Source organism: Mobula birostris, chromosome 5 (assembly GCF_030028105.1).
Source record: "Mobula birostris isolate sMobBir1 chromosome 5, sMobBir1.hap1, whole genome shotgun sequence".
Lineage (NCBI taxonomy): Eukaryota > Metazoa > Chordata > Chondrichthyes > Myliobatiformes > Myliobatidae > Mobula > Mobula birostris.
Window position 1 is genome coordinate 193,102,879 of NC_092374.1, and position 19,861 is coordinate 193,122,739.

Genomic DNA, 19,861 nt, shown 5'->3' on the forward strand with positions numbered 1-19,861 from the left:
TGTGGGCAGCTACCCAACTGCTCCCGCCCCTGAACCTGGCAACCACTGGAAGGTGATTCTTCCCCACTTCCATCAGCTGCTGGAGTTTGTTGCTTCCCATCTCTCTCCTCTTCCAAACAAGTTTAGGTCAAACACTTTGCCACACTCATTTCTGCTTTAACCAAAATGTCTTCATTTTCTGCCTGTGCCTCAACATCCCCTTGAACCAAAATGCCTTCACATTCTCCCTGTGACTCAACATCCCAAAAACACATGGATCGGGGAGCTGTTAACTGGCCCCAGTAATTTATTACATTTGGCGTGTGGGAGAGTGGTGGAATTGTGGCTGGGGGGAGTGGGGAAGTTGATGAGAAGATGCGGGGATTCAGTGTAGGATCGGAATCGTGATCATCAGCATGGTGGGCCGAATGGCCTTCTGTGACTTAACCCAATTCGAGACCCTTGAGCTTGCTGTTAGCAAGTCGCATGTTGCCAAGCCTCATGACCACAGTGAATGTGTTGCAATAGTTCCAGATATCTGTAACAGCTGTTAGTGAATGCACAGACTAGGGGAGTGAGAGGGCCTTTCAAACCCGAGCCTCTTCCCTCCCCAAGAGCTGGGCCTCAATGTCCGAACTCACTGCGTTTTGTGGAGAGCAGGGAGGAGAGGCAGGGAAGGGCAAGCTCCATTTTAACTCAGAGCATTAGGATCTTCGGCCCAACTCATCCACATTGACGACGTCTGTTTCAACTCGTCCCATTTTCTTCCGTTTGGCCGATACAACTCTAAGCCTTCCTTAATTGTCCAGCCCATCACCAACACCAGCCGAAGAACCATCAACGGCATATATACAGAAAGGAACCAGAATAAGGCCAGCAATGCCATGAAGAATCCAACCTACCCTGCTCACCTCCACTCTTATCAATATCCACACCAGAATCACAGACTCTAAAATAGTTACACCCCCCAAGCCATCAGGCTGAGCAACATCTCCACCACTAACCCACCTCGCCACCACTACACATGCATTAGCTACTCTGTTCCACAGCCCCTCAGCACTCTTCGTACCCCATGCACCTACACTCTACTCCTCATAGCTACACTGACAATCACTTCTGTGTTTACGTAACAGTGCTTACATGCTGCTAGCTAGAACAGTTCCTTTTGACAAGAGTCACTTTGACATTTTCTGTCACCTTATGTACAGATACTCCTGCACCCAGCATCACTTTATGCACATACAGTCAATAAGATTGCAGAGTGGAGATACATCTCTAAAGGAGGTGTAATGTGCTCCTTCCATCAGCTAGCCTGCAGGTTACCCTTGGGTGAAGGTGTGGGCCCTGCTTTGGCCCCCAAGTCATGGTCACGTGAAGCCATGGGAACGTATGGTTGATGGTCAGTTATGCGACCACTGACGCCAGGCAGACAATTTCACAACCACTGACCTGACAGCGCAGCAGATTTGGCAATGGTGCTTGTGAATATGCATGTGTTAGTTAATTATTATTTCATTATGGCGGTATTTAACTCTCTTCTTTTCGTTGTAGCACTTATCGAGACTTGAGCAAAGCAAAGCCACAATATGGTGCCAGCTTGTTATCGGCCTTGCCTGAGAAAGCGACTGTTGAGTCAACTGACGCTGAAGACTAGCAGTATTCATTTTATATTCAGTTATTCCTTTCAGCCGTGGTGTTGGCATCTAGTTTTCCATTTGAGAGTTTTAGTTAATGGCACTGGTTGGCCTAGTGTTTACTGTATTCTTTTTCCTTAAAACCCTGTTCAGATTAAATTCTGTGAACTATCGATGTGCGTCAGTGTCTCTCTCTCTCTCTGCCCTTGGGCCACATCTGAACTGACTGACAATCTCTGAAGTGTATTGACAATGGCTGGGTTCACCCATCTGGTAAAGACGCTGCCCAGAAGGCAATGGAGAAACCACTTCAGTAGAAATATTTGCCAAGAACAATCATGGTTACAGAAAGACCATGATCGCTCACATCATATGACATGGCACATAATGAACAAACAATCTATCTATGTACATAAACTAATCTAATGTATATGTGGCCACACTCAGTTGTATGTACATTATGTATTACAGGATTGTTTTTATATTTATTGTGTTTTCCTTTTTGTTTTTTTATTGTGTTTTTTATGCAAATTTAATACGCTATTTGATCCGGAGTTACAATCATTTTGTTCTCCTTCAAACTTGAGTATTGAAGAATGACAATAAAATAATTTTGAATCCCCCTCAAGACTTGAATCAATGTAACTATCCAAATGTCTTTACAATTGTACCGACCCATAACCACTTCCTCTTGCAGCTCGCTGTAAACACCGATCGTCTACGTCTGAAAAAATACCGCTCTGATCTCTTTCACAAAGAAGTGAAAATCTGCAAATACTACAAATCCAAGAAACAGACACAAAATTCTGGAGGAAAACAGGCCAGGCAGCATCCATGGAAAAAAGTACAAGTGAAGATTTTAAACTTCTTCAGGGTAGGCATCCCAGCAACAGACTTCGCAGTGCAGTAGACCAATCACAAACAAGACTCAAAACACTAGGTAATGATAGAGATCTAGAAGATTATAAGGCTAGCAGGAAGGAGCTTAAGAATAAAATTAGCAGAGCCAGAAAGGGCCATGAGAAGGCCTTGGTGAGCAGGATTAAGGAAAACCCCAAGGCATTCTACAAGTATGTGAAGAGCAAGAGGATAAGACGTTAGAGAATAGCACCAATCAAGTGTGACAGTGGAAAAGTGTGTATGGAACCAGAGGAGATAGCAGAGGTACTTAAAGAATACTTTGCTTCAGTATTCACTGCGGAAAAGGATCTTGGCAATTGTAGGGATGACTTCCAGCCAATTGAAAAGCTTGAGCATGTAGATATTAAGAAATAGGATGTGCTGGAGCTTTTGAAAAGCATCAAGTTGGATAAGTATCTGGGACCAGATGAGATGTACCCCAGGCTAATATGGGAGGCGAGGAAAGAGATTGCTGAGCCTCTGGTGATGATCTTTGCATCATTAATGGGGACGACAGAGGTTCTAGAGGATTGGAGTGTTGCAGATGTTATTCCCTTATTCAAGTAAGGGAGTACAGATAGCCCAGGAAATTATAGACCAGTGAGTCTTACTTCAGTGGTTGGTAAGCTGATGGAAAAGACCCTGAGAGGCAGGATTTGGAGGATTTGAACATTTGGAGAGGTATAATATGATTAGGAACAGTCAGCATGGCTTTGTCAAAGGCATATTGTGTCTTATGAGCCTGATCGAATTTTTTGAGGATGTGACTAAACACATTGATGAAGGTAGAGCAGTAGATGTAGTGTACATGGATTTCAGCAAGGCATTTGATAAGGTACCCCATGCAAAGCTTATTGAGAAAGTAAGGAGGCATGGGATCCAAGGGGACATTGCTTTGTGGATCCAGAACTGGCTTGCCCACAGAAAGCAAAAAGTGGTTGTAGAGGGGTCATATTCTGCATGGAGGTCAGTGACCAGTGGTGTGCCTCAGGGATTTGTTCTGGAACCCCTTCTCTTTGTGATTTTGATAAATGACCTGGATGAAGAAGTGGAGGGATGGGTTAGTAAATCTGCTGATGACACAAAGGCTGGGGGTGTTCTGAATACTGTGGAGGGCTGTCAGAGGTTACAGCGGGACACTGATAGGATGAAAAACTGGGCTGAGAAGTGGCTGATGGAGTTCAACCCAGATAAGTGTGAAGTGGTTCATTTTGGTAGGTCAAGTATGATGGCAAGACTCTTGGCAGTGTGTAGGATCAGAGGGATCTTGGGGTCTAAGTCCATAGGACACTTAAGGCTGCTGCACAAGTTGACTCTGTGGTTAAGAAGGCATACGGTGCATTGGCCTTCATCAACTGTGGGATTGAATTTAAGAGCTGAGAGGTAATGTTGCAGCTAAATAGGACCCTGGCCAGGCCCCACTCGGTGTACTGTGCTCAGTTCTGGTCACCTCACTCCAGGAAGGATGTGGAAACTATAGAAAGGGTGCAGAGGAGATTTACAAGGATGTTGTCTGGATTTGAGAGCATGCCTTATGAGGATAGGTTGCGTGAACTCGGCCTTTTCTCCTTGGAGTGACAGAGGATGGGGGTGACCTGATAGAGGTGTATAAGATGATGAGGGGCATTGTTCGTGTGGATAGTCAGAGACTTTTTCCCAGGGCTGAAAGGGCATGAGAGGGCACAGTTTTAAGGTGCCTGGAATTAGGAACAGAGGAGATGTCGGGTAAGTTTGGTTGCTGTTGTTTTTTTTAAAACGCAGAGAGTGGGGAGTGCCTGGAATGGGCTGCCGGCGACAGTGGTGGAAGTGGATACGATAGGGTCTTTTAAGAGACTCCTGGATAGGTACATGGAGCTTAGAAAAATAGAGGGCTATGGGTAACCCTGGGTAGTTTCTAAGTAAGTATATGTCAGGCACAGCATTGTGGGCCAAAGGGCCCGTATTGTGTTGCAGGCTTTCTATGTTTCTATGATTCTAAGAGAAACTGATGAAAGGTATCGGCTCAAAACATCGACTACTCTTTTCCATAGGTACTGCCTAGCCTGCTGAGTTACTCTAGCATTTTGTGTGTGTGCTGCCTCTGGTCTCTTTCACACCTTTCCTGTTTCAATTTCAATAAAACCCTCTAGTTTTAGGCTGTCACACCTTTGGGAAAAAGACTGACCTTTCACCTTATCTATGCCCCTCATGAGTTTAACACCCTTCAGTCTCCTACACTTAAGGGAGAAAAAACTCAACATTACTTCTAACTCAAGCCACTCCTGTCCCAGTAACATCCTCACAAATCTTTCCTGCACCCTCTCCGGATTGATGACATCCTTCCTATAGCTGGGTGACCAGAATTGTGCAAGTGTGGCCTGAACAATATCTTGTATAATTGCAATATGAAGTCCCAAGCCCTGTACACGGAGCCCTGACCCATGAAAGCAACAAACCGACTGCCATCTTCACCATCCACTGTCACTTTCAATGTAGAACTAACCATAAGTCTTTCTGTTCTACCACACTTTCCAGAGCCCTACCGTTTACTGTGCCAGTCCTGTCATTACCAAACTAAATGGCTTCCTAAAGGTAGATGCCTCCTCTACAGGCAAAGGGTCTTGGGAGTTGGGACAGCTGGGTGAAAGATCTTACTTGCTCCTTGAATATTAAGTGGCAATTCCCTCTCTCCAATCTACCAATAGATCTGGAACCCCAGCCTCTCTATGTCAGCATGCACAGCCCCAACTTTCTTGGCGGGGATGATCTGCCACTTCCATACGCCATTAGGATCTCAGCGGCCCAGACCCATGCACCAACCTCGGGCATCCAAACCAGGCTCTCTGACCCCAGCGCAGGGAGGTTACCTCTCAGCCTCAGCCAGTTTCTCCAGTTTGTAGCGCTCGGCCTCTGCGGGCTTCTTCACCTTGGCCTCAAGCTCTTTCTCACGTCGAAGGATCTCCTGCTCCTGCAGCTGGATCTGCTGGGCACGCTCCACCACCTGAACCTGCATCTTCTCCTCCTCAATCTGCTGCTTGGTCTTGGCCACCTGATGAACGGAGGGGTGGGGTGTTCAGTGTGAGTAGTGGCAAAGACAAAGTCAGTGGGCACCAGTTTCGCCCACCTCTACAGACTTACCTGTTGCTCCTGCTGTGAAAGTTGCAGCAAGTAAGGGTTAAGATAATGTCCAGGCAAGGATAGTTTATAGATAGCGTGCAGTCAAGCCCAGGCAAGGGAGGACTTTGAAGTATAGTTTTTTTTTGCACAGCGGAGACTGGAGCTATTTGCACACCAAGATGAGGTAAGGATGTAATCAAAGAATGTATGACACGCACCAACTCGGGGACAATTACTTTACAAACTTCATTGTGTCATCGGCTGCTAACTTGTAGTTTCCATTGACTTTTAACACCCTGTATTGTGATTATATAACTGATTATGCAATTAAGGAATTTGAACATACACAATATTTCCAGCTGGTGAATACCTCTATCCAATTTGTTAATTTCTGCATAAAAACGTAGACCAGAATAGTGTGGTGACTGGGGCCACGCTGTTCCCCTTATGCACAAGTAAATAAAGTGTTACTGAGCAACGAGTGTGAGTTTTCAGAATCTAGTTAATGGGCGACGACACTGGTACCAGTCCAATACTCTCCCTACCAGACCCCCACCCTTTTCCAAACACCATTCCGTTCACCCACCACCTCACTGTTTCTTGGCTCACTGGATAAACAGAGGACATGCACTAACTTCTGTATCAGTCCGTTTGGCCTAACTACTCCATACCTATCATTGTGCTCCAGTTCCATATTGCCTCTGTTCTTGGGATAAAGGAAGTTCTTCTGAATTTCCCATTGGAAATTGATGACTGCCTTGCCTCTTGTCTGTAACCTGGTAATCCAGGACCGACAATAACAACCAAACCCCCTCTAAACCCTTCATCTGCACAGACAGAACTGGATGATGAGAGCTCTCCTCTGACCACACTGACCTACAGATGGGAGGTCCAGTTCACCTGGGCCTGGACTCACACCCTCTGACCTTTACTGGCCAGGTCTGAGCTGAATGCAGAGGCCACCCTCGCATACCTGCAGCTGATAGGCCAAGTCTGACTGCGCCTTCCTAGTGTTCACCTCCGTGTCGTAGGAGGCTTTCTTCAGCTCGAAGTCACGCTGGGCCTTGGCCACCTCAATCTCGTTCACAAACTGCGCCGAGACCTTCTGCTGCTGGGCTCTGGCTTCCTGTTGGAGGGTAGAGGGGGAGGTCAGTCTGACATCAATAAGCACTGTGAGTACACAATACATTAGTTCACATATTCCCATCGACAGTTTGTTTGGACAATGCTGAAGGGCCTTAGCTCCTTATCAATCCAGCTGCAGCAGTACCTTCTGCCTCAAGATACCGAGGGTGCAGGTTGATGTTCAAAGGGGCGATAAAAACATTCTGTGTGTAAAACAAGCCCACACTATGAATGTACAGAACTGATAACACTCAAAATGACATTATGTATGTAAAGAACGTTACAGACTTTTTAATGTTAATTTTGAACATAAATCTATCTAACGCATGCTGTCCCTGCTCTGGGAGTGTCTGATGGGACAATATAGAGTGAGCATTACTCCGTATCTAACTTGTGCAGACCCTGCTCTGGGGACATGGGATAGTACAGATGGAGTTCACTTTGTATGTGTTCTGGGAGTGTTATCATTCATTGTCCCGTATTCTTTCCTGTCTGGGTAAATCTTGCTGCAGACCTGCACTGCAAGGCAGCATTTTATGTCCAGAGACACATGAGACTGCAAATGCCGGAATCTGGATCAAAAGGACAAGATGCTCTGGCAACTTAGCCAGTCAGGCAGTATCTGTGGAGGGAAATGGGCAGTGAACACTTCGGGTCAAAATCTGGAGTGATATTTTATATTTCTCTGGCCTTAGGTGGCGTGACTCAGTGCAAATATGCAGCCAAATTATATTCTTAAACACTTTATCCTCCGCAGCCCCTCCAGATCCCATACTCTACCCCTCCTTACAATCCTTCCACATTCCCTCGTCTTCCAGCTCTCAATTTTCCCTTCATCTCCTCTCACAGTCCCTTCAGGACTCCTGCCAAGCCATTACAGCATTACACCCTCACACCCTCAACCCTTCTTCCTGCCACACCTCAGACCTCACCACAGTTCTCCTCATCTTCCACTTCACCTTGCTCCCACCCCTTCCCTTTCCTCTCAGCCCTCCTTCTAACCTCCCTTCTCAGCCCTCATACTAACCTCTCCTCCTTCCCAGTGCCTCCAAACCACCATCTCCTCCCTCTGCTGGCTCCACCCCTCCAACACTATCTAACTACTGTCTTCTCCCTCCGGACCCCCAACCCTACCTCAGCCCTGTTCCAGGCCCCGTCCAACTCTTGCTGTGCCTCTCCCCTAACCCGTCTCTCTCTCTCTCTCTCCCCCCTCCTCATTTCTCTCCTCCCTGTCCCAGTGTCCCCACCCTCCTCCTCCGCATCCCTCCAAGATTTCACCGCCACCTCAGTTATATATGGTCAGCAAGACTCTCCTCAGCCCTAAAAATTGCAAGACTCATTACCTTGATACCCGAGTCCCGTTTGGCCTCAGCCTCTCCGATCCGGGCATCTCGCTGCACCTGGGCCGTGCGAGACTTGCCCAGTGAGTGCAGGTAACCCTGTGGAAACACGGAATATCACTGTGGGAGCAAGGAGTGTTATATCTAACAGAGGGCAAAGTTCAAAGTAAGTTTATAACTAAAGAGTCACCAAATACTACATTAAGATTTATTTTCTTGCAGGTATTACAGGAAAACTAAGAATATGAGTTGTAACAAGTCCTTGAAAGAGAGTCTGTAGATCATAGAATACGTTCAGAGTTGTAGTAATGGACGTTATCCACACCAGTTCAGGAGCCTGTTGGTTGTAGGGCAACAATTGCTCCAGACCCTGGTTTTATGGGTCTAAGGCTTCTATTAATCTTGCCTGATGGTAGTAGTGAGAAGAGGGCATGGCCCATGTGGTGGTGGTGGTGTCATAATAAGATCTCAAAGTTATACATAGCTGACTGAGCACTTCAATCATGCTGACCATCACCACAGTCATTTACAGTGATCCCAAATGGAGACTCTTAGACAGGCACATGGGGGGCTCTGTAAGAGGGAAGGGTTGGGTAAATCTTGGAGTAGATTAAGATGTCAGTACAACATCTTAGGCTGTACTGTGTGGTCCTGTTCTATATTCTAAACTGGGGCACTGGATTGAATCCCATGCACTCACAGGGAGCGCTTACAGCAGCACCGCCAGCACCAGAGGTCAGAAGCAAATTTTTGTTGGCGATGTGAGGCAGCGGGTCGACCATCTGCACCACTGTGCTGCCCCATTTTCCTCAAACAGGTCACTGGAGTAAGGTTGGCTTGGTTAGCTGACCTGGTGTGGCTTGGCATCTCATTAGATTCAATATTTCCCCAAGGTATCCCTCAAAGCAATCCTCCAATATGTTGCCTTAAACTATCATCATCGACCCCTTCTGCCCAGGCACCATGACCTCGGCCAACTTTTGCCTGGAATTATTCCCAATGAAGATGATATCATGGAATTATTTGCCACCAATTTTCTAACTGGCATCATACAACTTTCTGCCCTTCCACCAGAGAATGTAAGGTCGAAGGGGCTGTGTGCATCCGGCTGCTTAATGGTGGACGAGTCCCTCGGCAGGACCCTCCTGCTCCAGCCTACCTGGTCATCATGAATGTCCTTCAGGGTGTAGCTGACCACTCCAATGCCCATGTTGACGAGGTCAGAGGAAGCCACTTTGAAGACCTGTTCTGAGAACTTCTTCCGGTCTTTGTAGATCTCCTGACAAGGTGGGGCGGAGAAAGAAGACCGGTAATGAGGACAAACATGAGCAGCCACCCAACTGAACATTTTCCCTTCTCAGCATGTCAACTATTGGAATGCACTCCTTTTCCAAGTGATGTTGCATTAGAGTGTAAAATTGTTGCTTTCTCATAGCTTAATCTTTCCTATGGTGAGTGACTAGGGGTGTTCCTCAAGGGACCAGTATTGGGACAGCTGATTTTCACATTCTTTGCCAATCATTTAGACAATGGAACTGATGGCTTTGTGACAAAATTTGCAGATAATACAAAGATGGGGGAGGGGTAGGTAGTGCTAAGGAAGCAATGCAATGTAGCAGGACTTAAGACAAATTAGAAGAACGGGCAAAAAAGTGGCAGATGGAATATATTGTTGGGAAATGTATGATGATGTATTTTGGTAAAAGGAACAATAATGTGGACTACTATCTAAATGGGGAGAATGTTCAAACATCAGAGGTGCAGGGGGACTTAGGTTAATTTACAGGTTGAGCCTATGGTAAAGAAAACAAATGCAATGTTGGCATTTATTTGAAGGGGAATATAATATAAAAGCAAGGAGATAATGCTGAGCCTTTATAAGACACTAGCCAGGTTGCACTAGAGAATATTATTAACAGTTTTGGGCCCCATATCTCAGAAAGGATGTAGTGTCATTGGAGAGAGTCCAGAGGAGGTTCACGAGGATGATTCTGGGATTGAAGAGATTAACATATGAGGAGTGTTTGGCTGCTTTGGACCTGTATGCACAAGAATTTAGAAGATGTTGGGGGATCTCATTGAAACCTACTGAATGTTGAAAGGACTAGATAAGGTGGATGTGGAGAGGATATTTCCTATGGCGGGGCTATCCAGAACTAGAGGGCACAGCCTCAAAATTGAGTGGCGACCCCTTAGAACAGAGGTAAGGAGGAATTCTTTTAGCCAGAGTGTAGTAAATCTGTGGAATGCTCTGCCACAGACTGCGGTGGAGGCTAAGTCCGTGAGCATATTTAAGGCAGCAGTTGATCACTTCCTGATCAGCCAGGGCATCAAAGGATATGGTAAGAAGGCAGGTGTATGAGGTTGAGTGGGATCCAGGATCAGCCGTGATGGAATGGCAGAGCAGATTCGATGGGCTGAATGGCCTAATTCTGCTCCTTCTGCTTACTTGTATTTTCACATGAACTACATATACATAATTGTACAGTGAATTTTCCAGAAATTGTAGTATAGATGTTTCTGCATTTTTCTAGAAGTGTCTTAGCTTTTCTGTAACAGGGCCACACATCTTGAATCAGGCAACTTTATAGGTTATTTGTTATCATGAAACGTCTTGATATCTTTTTAGTCTGAACTAGCTTTGTATAAGATGACTACTTCTTTGTTCTTTGCCTTTTTCTTTGTTTTTACTTTTATAACGCTCAAAGAAGAGCCATACACAACAAGTTTTATGCCTCATTCATAACATCTGAAGAGCCTCTGGACCACTGTCTCCCACTAATTCTTACAAGCAAGTTTAGGTTATCTGCTTTGCCACATTTATCTTTGCTCTAACCAACAAAAATAATTACCTTGAGTGCTAGTTGAAAGACTGAACAGTCAGTAATGGATAGAGTGAGGTGATGTGGGGGGGGGGGGGTGTGTGAGGATGTGTGTGGGAGGTGAACCTACCTCCACAGTCATGTGAGCCATGATGGCCCTCTGGTGACCCTCCAGTGTTTCCAAAGCAATCTGCCCGATCTCAGTCTCCGACTTTCCCAGGAACATCTGGCAGGCAGCGGCGAGCATCTCCTTATTTTGCCCCTGAATCTTCACCTACAGACAAGGGGTCCAGCAGGGGCACATTACATCAGGAAAGAAAAACACAAGAAATATTGCACCACGCAGATTCCAAGGATAAAGGGAAATCAGTGGAAGTGGGGGGAGGCAGAAAAGGGAACAGCATTTATCTACAACTCCCAGGGCATTAAACCTCCTCACTTTCACTTCCATTATTCTGGGTGCTCCTCCTGATCAAATAATTCACTGAACATAACTTTTCCCCCATTCAGTACAGAGGACAGAACATAGTGAAACAAATTCCTGCCTTTCTAAACCCAGTGCAGAAAGTACCAATTGGGACTGTACCAACTCTCAATTACTATCAATGCATCAAAATCCAATGATCAAACCTCTTCTGCAAATGCTTGCCCTGAAAGATGGACAATATATTAAGTTACACACATCAAAGTTGCTGGTGAACGCAGCAGGCCAGGCAGCATCTCTAGGAAGAGGTACAGTCGACGTTTCAGGCCGAGACCCAGCGACTGTACTTCTTCCTAGAGATGCTGCCTGGCCTGCTGTGTTCACCAGCAACTTTGGTGTGTGTTGCTTGAATTTCCAGCATCTGCAGAATTCCTGTTGTTTGCGTAATATATTAAGTTAACTGTTTAAATGGAGCAATCTTGTACCATAATTTAGCAACACATTGAAGTGCATGGGCTTGCTTGCGTGATTGTCTACTGATGCAAGTGCTTACATTAAAATTCTATTCTAACCATGTGCTGTCGACTTGCAAAGTTAACTCTGTTCTTTTTTCTCTCTCCTTAAATTCTGCATGACCTGCTGAGTGTTTCCAGCAGAACCAGAATCAAGTTTAATATTATTGGCATATATTGTGAAACTTGTTGTTTTGCGGCAGCAGTACATTGCAATACATTATAATAAAAACTACAAGTTACGATAAGGAGTATATAGAAAAAAATTAGACAAGTAGTGCAAAAAATTGAGGGAAAAATACTGAGCAAGTGTTTATGGGTTCATTGTCCATTCAGAAATCTGATGACAGAGGGAGAAAAAAGTATTTGAGTGCGTACCTTCAAGCTCCTATACCTCCTCCTTGAAGGTCGTAATGACAAGAAGGCATGTCCTGGGTGATGGACTTCCTGCAGTTTGTACAGTGGCCCCTCCATATCGGATGGTGGTGCAACCAGTTAGAATGCTCTCCACAGTACATCTATACAAATTTGTAAGTGTCTTTGGTGACATACCAATCTCCACAAACTCCTAATGAAGTATAGCCACTGATGTATCTTCTCTGTAACTGTATCAAATTGTTGGTTCCAGGATAGAAAATTCAGAGCTGTTGACATGTTGACTTGAAACTGCTCACCCTTTCTTCTTCTGATACCTCAGTGAGGTCTTGTGTGTGTTCTCTCATCTTAGCCTTCCCGAAGTCCACAATCATTTCTTTGGTCTTACTGACATTACGTGGCCTTCCTGTTTTAGTCAAAATTAGGTTGTTCTCACCAGAATGTTGCCTGGATTGGAGGACTTTAGTTTGGGAAGAGGTTGGTTAGGCTGGGCTTGTTTTCGCTGGGGCAAAAGGGGCAAGGGGAATGACTGACAGAATTTTTTTAAGATGATGAGGAACACAAGAGGTTCTGCAGATGCTGTAAATCTTGAGCAACACACAAAATAAAATAATAATAAAAAATACTTCATTGATCCTGAGTGGGAAATTCTTTCGTTATAGCAGCGACATTTAAAAATACACACAGTGAGCAAACTTAACTAATAATAATAAACCCAAAAATAATGTACCAATGCGCAATACTGAGCAATAAAGTGCAATGATAATGTACGAAGGAACGTTATTCTTGCACATTATAGCAAATGCTGGTGGAACTCAGCAGGTTAGGCAACATCTATGGAGAGGAATAAACAGTCAATGTTTCCAGCCGTTCCTCTTCACCGGGACTGCAAAGGAAAGGGACAGAAGCTAGAAAAAGGTGGTGAGCAGGGAGAGTGAGTGGGAGGAGTGATAAGTGAGACTAGGTGAGGGGGGGAGGTGGATGAGTGTTAAGCTGGGGGGGTGATAACTGGAAGAGGGAATCTGATAGGAGAGGAGAATGGATCATGGAAGAAAGGGACGGAAGAGGGGAAGGAAAAACTTCTTCACACAGACAGTGGTGAATCTGTGGAATTCTCTGCCACAGGAAACAGTTGAGGCCAGTTCATTCGCTATATTTAAGAGGGAGTTAGATATGGCCCTTGTGGCTAAAGGGATCAGTGGGTACGGAGAGAAGGCAGGTACAGGGTTCTGAGTTGGATGATCAGCCATGATCATACTGAATGGCGGTGCAGGCTCGATGGACCGAATGGCCTACTCCTGCACCTATTTTCTATGTTTCTAAAACTAGAGGGAGGTTATGGGCAGGTGAGAGGAAGGAAAGGTGATAAGAGAACCAGAATGGAGAATAGAAAAAGAGAGGTAGAGGGAGGAGGGAGAAAGTACCGGAAGCTTCATGCTATCAGACTCTCACCTATCAACTGTCAGCTTCTGCTCCTTCCCCACTCCCCCTCTTCTTCTTCTGGTTTCTTCCCTTCCTTTCCAGTCCTGATCAAGGGTCTTGGCCCAAAATGATGACTGCTTATTCATTACCATAGATGCTACCTGACCTGCTGAGTTCCCTTTGTGTGTTGGACATGATTCGATTGCTCTCATGAGGATGTTGCCAATTGGAGACATTAGTTACGGGGTGAGTTTGGATAGGCTTGGCCAGATTTCCATGGAGTGTAGGGGGAAGAGGGGGTGACCTGACAGAAATATGTAAGATGATGACAGGCATTGATACCACTGTGGTCAAATTCCTTAGTCCATGGCAGGAGTACAAGAAACTGAAGGCAAGGGTTTTAAAGTGAGAGAACGAGTTTTACAGGGAAACTGTGGGATACGTTTTGTTTTACAGAGAGAGTGGTTAATATTTGGGACATGCTGACAGAAGAGATCAGCTATGTTTAAGAGGCAGTGAGAATAGGAATCAACAAGGAAAATGGTTTTAACTCAGGCAAATGGGATTAGTGCAGACAGGCAAAAGTGTCTGTGTGGACATGGTGGGCCGAAAGACCTGTTTCTCTACTGTACAATTGTGTGACTCATCAGAGTTGCTGTAGAGCTGGTTTGTCTGTGAGAAAGGAGTAAAATCATTGCAAACAAAGTGACAGAAGTGATCTATGAGCATTTCAAACTGAAGGGATGCTGTCAGGGAAGGGCTGAGCTTGGGTAGTGTAAGAAGTAATGGGGTGGGATTTGCTCTAAAACGCCGAATGGTAAGTGGGTTTCATATGCAGTGGGACCCGATAGGACCCTGGTGACTCAAAGTTACCTTGTTATACCTGAGAAAGGCCGATACAGAGCAGCCCAAAATGGGAATCTGAAATACCGTGGAGGATTCTGAAAGTGCCTAACTTGTGAGCCAACATCTATGGATGGAAAAGTAGTCAACCTTTCAGTGCACTGATCTCCCATCTTCCCTTCCGGAGCGAAGTTACAGACCAGAAACGAAGAGTGGTGATGCCTGACTGGCTGAGTATTTCCACTCCACTCCTGCTTTAATTCCACTATGGAGATGGATGTGCCTATTGATCCAATGCTGACTCACGCAGGCACAATCAGTACAGGAAATGTCTAATGGACATACAGTAACAAGAGAGGGCTGAGCTCTCTATTAAATGGAGCTGGACTGATGGATGCACTGGCAACGCTCCCTGCAAGAGCCTTAATTCAATTGCTGATGTTGCCAGAAGCAGCCATTAAAGCAAAGAAATACTCAAGAGACAACGACATCTACCAGTGAGGAACCAACATCAAAAATGGTCATGTGCATAAATAAACGAGCTTAGTTTTGAGGGGTTGAGATTGGGGTCAGGCTGGAGAAGGAACAACACAAAGACACAATTTCTGCCAATCCTGGCTTGAAAGGAGGGCTGGAGAGACTGCAGATACCGAAAATCTGTAGCAACGCACCAAATGCAGGAGGAATTCAACAGGTCAGATGGCATCTATGAAGGGAAGTGGACAGTCGATGTTTCATATTGAGACCCCTCAACTGGACTGGAAAGACAGAGGCACAATGGCCAGTATAAAATGCTGATGGTGGTTGGCGGTGGGGGGTATGGAGCCAGGTGAGAAGGGGACGGTAGGTACGTGATGAAGGGAGCGAGGGAGAGTGGAAATGGGGCAGAGAAGCTGGGAGGTGATAGGTGGAAGATGCTGACCTGAAAGGAGGGCTGCCCGTAAATGTACCTGTGCAATTCCTGTGACGGAAATTGGGACGCCATGACGGGTGTACACCTTCTCGCTTTTCACATTCAGTGTCAGAGTGCTCAGCGAAATCCTACAGAGAGAGGAATACTCGTCAGAATCCCCACCTTGCTCCTGAGGTCACACTGACAGATCACTGATAATTGCTGTGCTACCCAGACCCTGCCACCTTAAATAAACACTGCCAAATTTTTTGCTTGCTGTGTTGAGGGGGGTGCTGTCAGCAGATGGGACTCTTTCAAGTACAGGTACACACGGATTAAGCCTGAAGTTTAAAATCCCATACATTTCATTGTGGCATGCCTCTATCCCACCAAACATGAGGTACTTTTGAGTGGAGAATGTCAGCCCTTCATCAACTCCATCTATACTTCCCACTGTCAGCAGGAATGCGGCCAACAGAGTGATGGACCCTTCCCACCCAATCCTTCCCTCTTCTCCTCTCTCCTGCTGGGCAAAATACAGAAGCCTGAGAGCACGAACCACCAGGCTCAAGGACAGCCTCTATCCTGCTGTTACCATAGAACAAAAACAGTACAGCACAGTATTGGCCCTTAAAAAGTGTCAGCTTTTTAACATACTGCAAAATTAATTTAAAGTTTCCCACCTGCATTGCCCTCTATTTTTCTTTCATTGTGTGCCTATCTAAGCGTCCTTAAATGTCTCTAATGTATCTGCCCCTACCACCACTCCAAGCACCCATCACTCCCTGTGTAAAAATAGAGTTCTGGTATCCCCCACCACCCCCACTGTATTTTCCACTAAACACCTTAAATTCTGCCCTCTCACATTAGCTATTTCAGCCCTGGGAAAAAGTCTCTGGCTACCCACTCTATCAATGTCTCTTATCATCTTACACAGTTCTATCAAGTCACCGCTCACCCTTCGCTCCAAGAGAATAGCCCTAGCTCACTCAACCTTTCTTCAGAAGACATTCACGAATCCAGACAGCATCCTGGTAAATCTCCTTTGCATGCTCTCTGAAGCTTCCACTTCCTTCCGGAACTGAACACAAGGATCATTTTATTCAGCCGCAACATTACCTCGAGGCTCGTGAACTCAATCCCCCGACTAATGAAAGGCCAACACTTCGCACACCTTCTTAACCGTCCTATCAACTTGTGCAGCAGCTTTGGGTGACCGATATACGTAGATTTCATGATCCATATTATTACACCTCTCATACACTAAGAGATGAACAATGGATCTCTCAATCTACTTCGTCGTGGCACTTGCACTTCATCTGCCTGCACTGCACATACTCTGTGTCTTGCAGTGTATTTTTCTTTTTACTACCCCTCTGTACTTATGTATGGCACGATCTGTCAAACAATTGCTTCTCACCGTATCTCGGTACGCATGACAATAATTAGCGAAGAGGTCCTTCTGCAGCTGTACAGGGCCCTGGTGAGACCACACCTGGAGTAGTGTGTGCAGTTTTGGTCTCCAAATTTGAGGAAGGATATTCATGCTATTGAGGGAGTGCAGCGTAGGTTCACAAGGTTAATTCCCAGGATGGCAGGACTGTCATATGTCGAAAGATTGGAGCGACTGGGCTTGTATACTCTGGAATTTAGAAGGCTGAGAGGGGATCTTATTGAAACATATAAGATTAATAAGGGCTTGGACACGCTGGAGGCAGGAAGCATGTACCCGCTGATGGGTGAGTCCAGAACCAGAGGCCACAGTTTAAGAATTAGGGGTAGGCCATTTAGAACGGAGTTGAGGAAAAACTTTTTCACCCAGAGAGTGGTGGATATATGGAATGCTCTGCCCCAGAAGGCTGTGGAGGCCAAGTCTCTGGATGCTTTCAAGAAAGAGATGGATAGAGTTCTTAAAGATAGCGGAATCAAAGGTTATGGGGATAAGGCAGGAACTGGATACTGATTGTGGATGATCAGCCATGATCGCAGTGAATGGCCGTGCTGGCTTGAAGGGCTGAATGGCCTACTCCTGCACCTATTGTCTATTGTCTGAACCAAGAACCAGGCCCTGGCCACATTTGAGTCTCCGCAAATGAGATTAATCAGTTATTCCCAATGGAACAGTACCTCGTGTTGGTCGTGACAAAGACATTACCAATGTGGGATTATTTTGATGGTGTGAAGCAAGTCTACTCAACTCCATCCCAATTCTGCTAAACGTACACTGCATCCCCTCCACCATCTCCCCAATGTGGTCCAGAGCCCAGAACTGCTCTGAGTGCTAGGGGTTTTGTATGGCTGTAATAATGCTCTTACCCCTGAATTTGCAGTCCTACAACATATGAATAATCCTTTCGTGTGCTTACGTATCACAGAGATATCAATTCCCTGTTCCTCTTACCCTCTCCCGTCGACTCATTAGAAAGCCTAGAAGACATCAGGCTTTGGTTCCACACCCCAGCCATGCACACTTACCTCTCAATCTGTTGGACGCATGGCAGAACAAATACACGCCCTCCAGCAATCATCACTGGTGGCGACCGGCAGAAGCCTGAAACAGATATCAAATGGAGTGCATTCGTGTCACTATCCCAACATGCTCTGGTCTCCAGACAATCATCTCACTAAAATGAAAAGGGAAGTCGCTGGAAACACCCAGTGGGTCAGACGACATCTGTGTGGTGTCCATCTTGAGAACTGTTGGGGGCGGGGGCGGGTGGAAATGACCTACCTGGGGGAAGCAACGAGCAACAGCAGCCATACTTCTGGTACTGAGTCTGCACCTGTGGCTCCGAAGGGTAGAGAACAAAAGAGGATGGCAGCAGAAATAGGGGACTCTATAGTCAGGGGGACAGATAGGCCATTCTGTGGACGTGAAAAGGAAACACGGATGGCAGTTTGCCTCCCAGGTGCTAGGGTTCTTGATGCTTCTGGACACGTCCACGATATCCTGAAAAGGAAGGGGGACCAACCGGAAGTTGCAGTACTTATTGGTACCCACAACATAGGTAGAAAAAGGGAGGAGGTCCTGAGAAAAGAACACAGGGAGTTAGGAAGGAAGCTGAGAAGAGGGACCTCAAAGGTAGCAATCTCGGGATTGCTGCCTGTACCACGTGACAGTGAGGACGGGAATAGAATAAGGTGGCAGATAAATGCATGGCTGAAGAATTGGTGCAGAATCAGAATCAGGTTCATTATCACTGGCATGTGTCGTGAAATTGGTTAACTTGGCAGCAGCAGTTCAAAGCAATACATAATATAGAAGGGAGAATAAATCAATCAATCAATTACGTATATGTATATAGAAGAGATTAGAAATTGTGCAAAAACAGAGAAAATATACATTTAAAAAGTGAGGTAGTGTTCACAGGTTCAATGTCCATTTAGGAATCGGATGACATTGATGAAGAAGCTGTTCCTGAATCGCTGACTGTGTGCCTTCAGGCTTCTGTATCTCCTACCCAATGGTAACAGTCAGAAAGGGGCATGCCCTGGGTGCTGGGGCTCCTTAATAATGGACACCGCCTTTCTGTCCTGGGTACTTTGTAGGCTAGTACCCAAGATGGAGCTGACTTAAATTTATGACCCTCTGCAGCTTCTTTTGGTCCTGTGCAGTAGCCCACCCCACCACCCCATACCAAGCAGTGATGCAACCTGTCAGAATGCTCTCCATGATATATCTACAGAAGTTTTTGAGTGTTTTTGTTGACATACCAAATCTCTTCAAATTCCTAATTAAGTATAGTCGCTGTCTTGTCTTTCTCAAAACTGCATCGATATGTTGTGACCAGGTTAGGTCCTCAGAGATCTTGACACCCAGGAACCTGAAACTGCTCACTCTCTCCACTTCTGATCCCTCTATGAGGATCGGTATGTGTCCTTCATCTTACCCTTCCTGAAGTCCACAGTCAGCTCTTTCATCTTACTGACGTTGAGTGCAAGGTTGTTGCTGTGACACCACTCCACTGGTTGGTGTATCTCACTTCAAAAAGCTCTTTTGTCTCAAAGATTGTACCAAAAATGGTTGTATCATCAGCAAATTTATAGATGGTATTTGAGCTACGACTAGCCACACATTCATGGGTATAGAGAGAGTAGAGCAGTGGGCTAAGCACACACTCCTGAGGTGCACCAGTGTTGATTGTCAGCGAGGAGGAAACTGTGCAGACCACCACTCTGTGCAGATTGTGGTCTTCTGGTTCGGAAGTTGAGGATCCAATTGCAGAGGGAGGTGCAGAAGCCCAGGTTCTGTAACTTATCAATCAGGATTGTGGGAATGGTGGTGTTAAATGCTGAACTATAGTCGATGAACAGCATCCTGACATAGGTGGTTGTATCATCCAGGTCGTCTAAGGCCATGAACAGCCATTGAGATTGCATCTACTGTTTACCTATTGTGATGACAGACAAATTGCAGTGGGTCCAGGTCCTTGCTGAGGCAGGAGTTCAGTCTAGCCATGACCAACCTCTCAAAGCATTTCATCACTGTGGATGTGA

General features: G+C 45.7%; 1 protein-coding gene across 3 annotated transcripts in view; it reads right to left on the reverse strand.

Moving 5' to 3' along the window:
* LOC140198186 (flotillin-1-like) overlaps positions 1–19,861 on the reverse strand; it is an 83,459-nt gene that overhangs the window by 20,400 nt on the left and 43,198 nt on the right. For 2 of the 3 annotated variants that reach the window (XM_072259190.1, XM_072259189.1), the window contains 7 exons: positions 17,840–17,915; positions 15,423–15,513; positions 11,027–11,170; positions 9,234–9,353; positions 8,078–8,173; positions 6,583–6,735; positions 5,360–5,541 (listed from right to left, as the gene is read on the reverse strand). In XM_072259190.1, the coding sequence (XP_072115291.1) occupies positions 5,360–5,541; positions 6,583–6,735; positions 8,078–8,173; positions 9,234–9,353; positions 11,027–11,170; positions 15,423–15,513; positions 17,840–17,915 (862 nt within the window). Of the gene's footprint in view, positions 1–5,359; positions 5,542–6,582; positions 6,736–8,077; positions 8,174–9,233; positions 9,354–11,026; positions 11,171–12,210; positions 12,419–15,422; positions 15,514–17,839; positions 17,916–19,861 lie in introns of those variants that run through there. The other variant, XM_072259191.1, reaches the window with a different exon arrangement.